Source organism: Euwallacea similis, chromosome 28 (genome assembly GCF_039881205.1).
Source record: "Euwallacea similis isolate ESF13 chromosome 28, ESF131.1, whole genome shotgun sequence".
Classification (NCBI taxonomy): Eukaryota; Metazoa; Arthropoda; class Insecta; order Coleoptera; family Curculionidae; genus Euwallacea; species Euwallacea similis.
Window position 1 is genome coordinate 2,052,466 of NC_089636.1, and position 9,015 is coordinate 2,061,480.

Sequence of the window (9,015 nt, forward strand, 5' to 3'; positions counted from 1 at the left end):
TCGAGTGTCACGAAATATATATCTACCCTCCTGTCCCATTCTGCACCCATCTTCCCACGATATCTTGATATGTAGTTAGATTTATTTATTTTCCAATGGCGTATCAAGGCTAATTTCTTCTGTAATTCTTTGTATACGAATCCATGAAATTATGTGGGTCAATCACTTAAAAAGTAAAATCGAATATCAAATTCACTCTGTTAAAAATGCTTAATTCAACCTAATAAAAAATGATTTATAAGGTTTAATACGTTTTAAAATGGATATCTCTGACATGAATTCCAAATTTTTTTGGTTCAAGAATTGCTATAAGGAGTCAACTCATTGGCCATAATGGAAACATGGCGGTTTGTATTTGAATACGTAAGTCTATTAGATTTAATAAGTTTCATAACTAACTCGAAATAACCTTTTTGTTAATTAATAGAAAAACTATTCTTTTTAACTTCAACATTATTTAATGTAGGGATATAGAGTGAAGATTTCGAGGGCAGCGAAGACAACATATTTACAGACGAAATCTGAAGAGGAAGGTTCTCTTAACAATGGTGAATGAAACATTTTATAATTATCATTTTTTTTGGTACAGTCATTTATCGAATCCTACATAACTTAATTGCAATGAGAAGTAGGCTACTCGAACGCACCCACTGCTAATTTTAGGTCTGAACTAAGTTCCTCTGAATTTTCTAGGCTGGTTTTGAAGAGTTTTGCGTGAAGGTAGTACATCTTTGTCTAAAAACACAACATTTTAATACACTCAGTAAAACATTCAAATCTATTCCGGGTAACCTATAGACATGATGCACATGAATTTCGGAAATGAAGTGATTCCGTACATATGTACGAAATCGTTATGATTTATAACTTCATGTTGATTTTACTAGCTACCTACTGCTATGAGTTTGTCTGTAGACTACTGTACAAAATATATACAGGCGATATTCAAAAGAATAGGTATGTTGTCACCATTGCAATTAGCCCTTATTTCGATGTAAAGAGCCTAGATATTATCGCATACTTATGTTTAATGAATGGAGTGCAATGCAAGCAGAACAATCTTTGGTTGAAGACGAGGAAGTCTATAGGCATGACACTTATGAATGAAAATAAAAGAGTTTTTCCTACGAAATTTATTCAAAAAATATCACATTTTTCACGAGTTAATACTTAAAAATAAATTGTAAATAACTCATATCCAGGTTGAGCTCCAACGGTCTTCAACTGCCCTTTTCTTTATGCTTCACCTCATGTTGAACTGTCCCCAGACATTGACCCATCAGTACTTTCTGCCCATGGTTTACGTTGAATTTAAAGTTAAATGGTGCTTCAAAAATAACGACTATCGTAGATCCCATGCGGAATTCTCCGACAAGATCGCCTTTGTGTAAATCTATGGCACTTCCTAAACAGTGTTCTTTGAATTTGTGAGTTTTCTTTTGATGGTTCGTTTGAAGGGTTTTGTCGAAATATACTTTAATAGAGCCCACGTTGGTAGCTCCTAAAAAGAAACGGAGAAAATTTCACGGTAAATTATAATTTTGAGTTAATTTGATTTAAGTCTGACCTAGGTTTCTACTGTTTATTCTGTTCCACAAACTGTTTAAAATATTCTTTTAATTACTTCATTAAATCGAATATAACACAACACGACTTATGCAACAAATTTAATGAAATCAACATTAATATTTGAATGTAGAAGCATTACTTTATTTATTCAAACGAGATGACCACTAGTAAAAAAAATACATACCCACAGCGCTGTAGGAAAAGAACCCATGCTCCCATTCCCCCAAATAAACCGCTCTCTCGTTCAAAACAAACAATCCTGGCAGCCACTTCGCAATACGTGGATTAACAGACAACAATTCACCGGAAAAATGCCTTCTGTGCATCGGTTTCCAATTGGCTGGCGAATGGAACCTAAAACTCCGTTCTAATCAGTTAAATGCTATGCAAAGCAAAAATATAAGAAGTAAGAAAATAACCTATTGTGGGGCATAAGCCTCGGGGGTACTATTCTCGAGGTTGGCACAATTTTGTTCTACCAGAGGGCTGGGTTTAAGCGAGAATCAAAGCGACCTTGGCAGAAGAGATATTTCGCATTGGGCATCTGAAATCGGTAAATGTTACCTTGCGGTCTGGGGAAGACCTTTACATGGTGATTCAAGTTCACCAAAACGGAATTTCCGTTATGTAGTGTGCTCAAAGCAGTTGAAATAAATTCAGTTCAAATGTAAGCATTACATTTGCATTACATTATACAGGATGACACAAAGACTAGGTGTATATTTTTAATACAGAAAGCGCCTATTTTTTCATTTCGAATTTAAAAAGACAATTTAAATACATTTTTTTGAGGCGATATGTTCGACTGTCTTTTAGATAATGTCAAAGGAACATCGTCTACTTTCAGTTTTGAACTACAATAAAAGTTTAGTGTGAGGTTGTAAATTGTTCGGTTATGCAAATATATTTCACCTATCCGAATACTTGGACGGTATATTAGCGGATAATTTTAGTCTATTTTAAAAACAGAGAAAAAAATATTTTACTTGTTAATTATCGAAGTTGATGGTCAACTTCAGAAGTATCCGGATAATTTCAATTTGACTTGTCCGTCTTGGTCAAATATTCCTGCGATAATTTACTAGTTGGATAATGGTCATCATACTCTAGTTAATCGAATTCAGGTCGGGAACATTAACACCGCATATATCACCGTAAGTCCGCATTTTTTGCAACACCCGGAATATTTTTAGCACAAAGCTATAAACCAAACTAATTACAATTCGGTGCGTAGCCACATTCCTTTCAGATTGATTATTTTGGGTAAGCTAATACCAGTACAGTTAATTTAATATTGACTACTATCATTTCACTAATGATCTTTATTGTTGTCAATTTTAATACATCGATGGACTAAATTTGAAATGAATTTATTCCAACTTTTTTAAACTCACTATACAGAACGCTTCCTACCCATACAGCTCAACTTTAAGGGTATATTCCTTGGGTTGAGATAAGAAAAAAGATCAGATAAACACATGTCTGGAATTACTGTATTTTGGAAATACAGGGTGTCGAAATAAATTTTTAGAAAAACCGTTATTCATTATTAAAAAAAATTCCTAAGACAATTTAATTTAAAATGTTGTCGTTTAATAATACTATTTTGGTGTCTTTGAGACATATCAAAGTTCGTCTAGAAATTTCAGGAGCATACCTACAAGGCAGGTCTATCGGAATTTTATACAAAAATAGTAACTCCTGGTAAATTTTTGCAATTTTTATAATTACTCTGATTAGAGCAACTAAAAATGGAACTTATCTGTCCCTTGTTTTTGCTGGCATCTCGCTAAGTTTCTTCGATTAAAATAAAATTGTAACATATTGTACATATTTGAACATTTAATATTTTTATTAAAATTAGCACCATAAAGAACACTCAATATAATAGAAAAAAACAAAATATAAATCGAATTCAAATTTTAAAATTGAAACAATTGTTTAAAATGATTCTCACTAACTAGGATGCATGAATCCAATCTACTTCTAAGTGACTGTGGAACTCTTTTAATAACATTGGGGCTGTTTTTTTACCACTCTGTATTTTGGAAACGAAGCGATTCTGCGTAACATTTATATGAACTTTTGTTCTTATTTTTGGTCCAAAGAATATGCTCCTAAAGCTGCGTCGCATGTTTAAGAAACGCCCTATACAGGGTGTCCCAAATAAAGTGAGTTCCATGGTGATTATGGAAGCGGTAAGAGATGCAAGGTGACTCAAATTAGAAAAAAGAAGCGCATTTTTGTGCCCATTCAGAAAATGTTCTAAATTTAAAAATATGCACAGGGGTTGTCAAAATATGAGCAAAAAACTGAAAACTGCGATTTTCGAAAATCATAAATTATGAGTACACTGTTTGAGTAAATTGTACCAAATTTGGCAGTTCTTTATTATCGACAACTGCCAATTGAATGACTTTTTCAGAATTTTTCCAGGCCTTCTAGATTTCGAGAAATTATATCCAACTTTGTTATATCTTATGGCCGCCATATTGGATTGTGGTGCCATCGAATAGACAATAAAAAAAAAGTTTTTTAACCATGTATCACAAAGGTGCCCTTGGACCTACCAAAGTAAGAAAAATGAATAAAAACATTTTTCACCTTAGTAGGCTTAGAAACAAGTGCTTTAGTGTTGCTATGGATACTTTCGTTACATGCAACGAATGTCAACAAAAAGTCTTCACTATTGTTGTATTTGAGGTCAATTTTTATTTTTTCCATTTCATTTTTATCAGTTTTACACTTTCATTCGGCAGAAATTTTCAAGTAATAAAATTATGGAACGGTTTTCAAATCAAGAAAAGCTGGAGATTAATGACTGCTACATTTTAAGTGGAAGAAATGCAGGTAGAGCTCAAAATATGTATATTAAGTTTTTATTGTCCCATTAAACAGAATACGTCGTACATTACTGCTCTTTGATTAGCAACACTAAAGTACTTGTTTCTAAGCCTACTAAGATGAAAAATGTTTTTATTTATTTTTCTTACTTTGGTAGGTCCAAGGGCAGCTTTGTGATACATGGTTAAAAAACTTTTTTTTATTGTCTATTCGATGGCACCAAAATCCAATATGGCGGCCATAAGATATAACAAAGTTGGATATAATTTCTCGAAATCTAGAAGGCCTGGAAAAATTCTGAAAAAGTCATTCAATTGGCAGTTGTCAATAATAAAGAACTGCCAAATTTGGTACAATTTACTCAAACAGTGTACTCACAATTTATGATTTTCGAAAATCGCAGTTTTCAGTTTTTTGCTCATATTTTGACAACCCCTGTGCATATTTTTAAATTTAGAACATTTTCTGAATGAGCACAAAAATGCGCTTCTTTTTTCTAATTTGAGTCACCTTGCATCTCTTACCGCTTCCATAATCCCCATGGAACTCACTTTATTTGGGACACCCTGTATAAAGTATGCTCCGAGTAAAGAAAAATCGCAGTACCATGGAAATTAAGTGTTTGTCCCCTGTATATTTTGTAATATGCAATGAACGAACTTGAAAAATTAATACAAATATTTGTTACATTTCTAATCTCACTCATTGCTGAAATTCAATCGAGACCCCAATATACAGAGTAAAACAAATCCTTGATACTTTGAGATTTTTATACTTAGAACATAGTATGAAAACCCAAAATTTCAAGTGTAAGTAGCAACCAATACTGCTCGAGACTAGGGCAGTAGAACTTCAAATACTTACCCATACACTCCAGATGAGTGAAATGGTAACAAGCAAAATTACTAAAGATGACCTACCTGTGGTAATCACCAGGAGCTAAGTAGATGACACATTGATATAATGTGTTGCCCTCATGAGGTTTGTGCAATAAATGTTCGTGCATCTCCTTTATGTTTTCCGATTTAACGCTAATACTATTAATATTGTTATTAAGAACTTTTTCCCCTAAAAAGTCTTGTACGTAGTAACTAACCCCTTTTACCTAAAAATCACTTTATTGTTAACTATCTATTCATTTGCTTAAACCAAAAAGTACTAACTTGCTCTACTCGGCCATTGTTGACCGTTCCTATGCTTAATACCGTCCCATCACAGGGTGAAACAAGACAACTATTGTGATCAATCACTCTCACTCCTGCTTTAAGGGCTCTTGCGAAGAAATCGGCCAAACTAGGATATGAAGTCAGATCTTGATGAAGAGCTTCGGAAATGTTCACTCCAAACGTTTTCGAGTAGGCCTCGTACACTATTGGCCTAGCAAATTCTGGCAATTTTTTGTCTGGAACATGAGTGGCGTAGGTTAAGTCGGGATGCTATGATTATTGATAGTAATAGAAGTCGTAAAAATTAGGGCTGTCACATATTAAAATATTGTTGGGATAGTAAAGTACTCTTAAGGAAAAAAAAGGTTTATCGCAACGCTGGTTCGATGGTTAATTTGTTGAGCCTTTTTATCTATGTCGTATAATTTGACATGATTGTTAGCATGTTTCTAAAAAAATCATGAAATCTTCTAGTGATTCAATTTTAGCTACATATATGCCTAAGGAGAACGCTGTTAAGTAATGTGTTAATCTACGAGGGTCGTTTGATAAATCAGTGAGTTTTTTAATTTCGCGCATAATTGCTTTAAATGCAACACTACTCCCGTCAACTGTCATCTGTTAGTAGACTACTGTCAAATTTTGAGCAAGCTACGTCATTTAGTTTATGTTTAATAATCACTGAAAGCAGACGACTTCGTGAATTTCGACGAAAATGAAAAAAAGTGAATTTCGTGTGCTGATCAAGCATTATTTTTTACGTAAAAAAACCATCATCAAAACCGAGGAAAAGCTTGATAAATACTATGGGGACTCTGCATCATCAATTTCAATGGTTAAGAAGTGGTTTACTGAGTTTCGTTGTGGTCGTACCAGCACAAGTGACGCAGAACGTTCAGGTCGTCTAAAAGAGGTACTCACGCAAGAAATTATTGAAAAAATCCCAATATTCAATTGAAGCAAAAACGATCGCATTTAGCGAAAAAAGCGCTGTTCTATCAAGACAATGCACGGGTGCAGACGTGTGTAGTGGCTATGGCAAAAATTCATAAATACGAACTACTACCCCACCCAGCATATTCTCCAGATTTAGCTCCTTGCGACTATTTCCTGTTTCCGAACCTGAAGAAATGACTGGGCGGGAAAAGATTTGGGTCCAATGAAAACGTCATCATTGAAATAAACGCCTACTTTGAGGATCTTCATAAAACCTATTATTAGGAAGGGATAAAAAAATTCGAAAAACGAGGTAAAAGGAGATTATGTTGAGAAATAAAACGTTTCTTGGCCGAAAAAAATATCTTTCATTCAAAAAGTCACTGACTTATCAAACGGCCCTCGCAATACCAGTACAGCTATAAGAACGAAGCGATTATAATAAACGATATTAAAGTGTTTAGCCACCTTACTCGAATACAATATTTGATCATTCAACTTCCCAAAGATATCACGGAATCCCTTAATTTTCTCGGGAAATTCTCAAATTAAGGAGTTGTTAAAGCTTAATGGCCTTGAGAACTAATACAAAAATTACCAAAGCTCACAGAAATCTTTAGGGAATTTTCTAGTATCCTACTCACTGAATAATTAAAACATATGAGAAGAGGTTGAGAAACCTCTGAAAGTTTCTCCCAAATTCATAATAATTTAAATCGATTGCTGATGAATTTTATGACTCTCGATTTTCCAGGGTGTGACAATGAATAAAAAACTTTACAAAATATCTAGAAGTTTCTATATCGTCCCGAAAATGTATCAGAGTCCTTCAATTTTCTTGGGGAATTTTCAACTTTAGAGAGCTTGCTAAGTAATCGGTTTTAAAGAGATTCTAAAGCTCTAAATAAATAATACATAAATTCCCAGAAATCTTCAAAATGTCTCTACAATCCTAAAGGTGCATACGAAGACTCTTATTTCTCTTGGAAAGCGTCCAAATTTTAAGAAGTGTTACTGATCGGTTTTAGGAACATCAGGTCAACACCAACTCTCGAGAAGTTGGCATTTATTGATAACAATTTTATCAATAATTTCAACAATAAATTTTTTTGAACATTTGTGATATTTTTGTACTATAAAGCTTCAAATCAATTTTCAAATAATATCTTGAATAACACAAAATCAAAAAATGTTCGTAAAAATTACTAACCAAAATTAATTTTGGAGCTTGTAAACTGTACCCTACATGAGCAGAATGATCATATTAAGAAAAAAATCTATTTTAGCTAACTTCATAATAGGGATGTTCAAATTGAAATGTTGACAAATTCGTAAAATAGCTCAGAATAGTTTAATAAGCCAGACATTCCACAAAATCTAACAAACAATGACTCTAATTCATTGGTTATTCTACAGATAACAGAAGCGTCATATAGTCTATAAAATTGTAAACACAAACTGATTCCTTGAAGGTACAACTAATAAATATTGTTGATCTCAATTTGGCCTGCGTAAGGTCAAAAGAGTAATTATTCATCAAATGCGACTGATCGGAGATAAAGACTATTGGAATTATAGGAAATGTTTTATCCTTAAAGGATGTCATTTTACATGGCTGATTCATGTTTAAAAAATTTGATCTATCTAAAATAGTTCTTAGACAATAGTTAAGGGAAAAATATCTGAATCGTAATCAAGATTACGCTCATGTATGAAGATGTGACCCACAAACAAGACCATAAAGTTATTAATGAGCAAGTGCTTTACTATAGGCAGAGGCTTAAACATCAAAGGGTTACTTTCTGGTTAATTTAAAATTGTTAAAAAACTTACCGGCTAAATATCCCCAACATCGACTCAAAGTTCGCAAAGGTAGGAAACAATAAAAATTAACCTCCCACTGATTGGCCACAGTGCCTCCTCTTATTTTCTGTCGGTAAGCTCGCCACTGCATGACAGCTATAAGACATATTCCCAGAGGAACAAACTTTTTGACTACACCTTCCCATTCTGTCCAACCTGGAAGAGAAAAAGAAAATTTAAATTAAGCTCAAAAGAAAAAAAAAACGTTTAATTGTTACATAGTAAAAATGTATGCAACCGACCTATTAACAATAGAAAGTCAAACTCGATGTAAAAAAAATCTCCTGTAACGTCCTGTTTCGCTGCTTCCATTCTGAACGTGACACATTAAACAAATAATAAGAAGCTTTTTGCCGTGCTGTTTCGCTTTTATACAGCATTGTTATCAAGTTCACGACCTCTGAATTATATCAGTAGTGAGCTTAAAGGGAGAACACTTTGTGATACAAGAAAAACATAGTCAGATTACGCACATAAGCCGTCTAGAGTTTAATTTGTTTTAAAATATGTCGTTATTAGTTACCCCCCTCGCCCCCGCTTAGGTCCATCAATATTACGAATGGTACGTTGGCCGTTGGCGATTTCAGTAGAATGCTCAGAGTGTAGCTGGATCAGTTAATTAATTTTATGTTTAGTA

General features: G+C 33.6%; 1 protein-coding gene across 1 annotated transcript; it reads right to left on the reverse strand.

Moving 5' to 3' along the window:
* Positions 1–1,118: 1,118 nt before the first annotated feature.
* Pisd (phosphatidylserine decarboxylase) lies at positions 1,119–8,773 on the reverse strand. Its single transcript, XM_066403145.1, has 6 exons — positions 8,621–8,773; positions 8,349–8,534; positions 5,577–5,815; positions 5,334–5,518; positions 1,754–1,923; positions 1,119–1,501 (listed from the first exon to the last, which is right to left on the reverse strand). The coding sequence occupies exons 1-6, from the start codon at positions 8,688–8,690 to the stop codon at positions 1,221–1,223; spliced, it is 1,131 nt and encodes a 376-aa protein (XP_066259242.1). The 5' UTR covers positions 8,691–8,773; the 3' UTR covers positions 1,119–1,220.
* Positions 8,774–9,015: the final 242 nt, after the last annotated feature.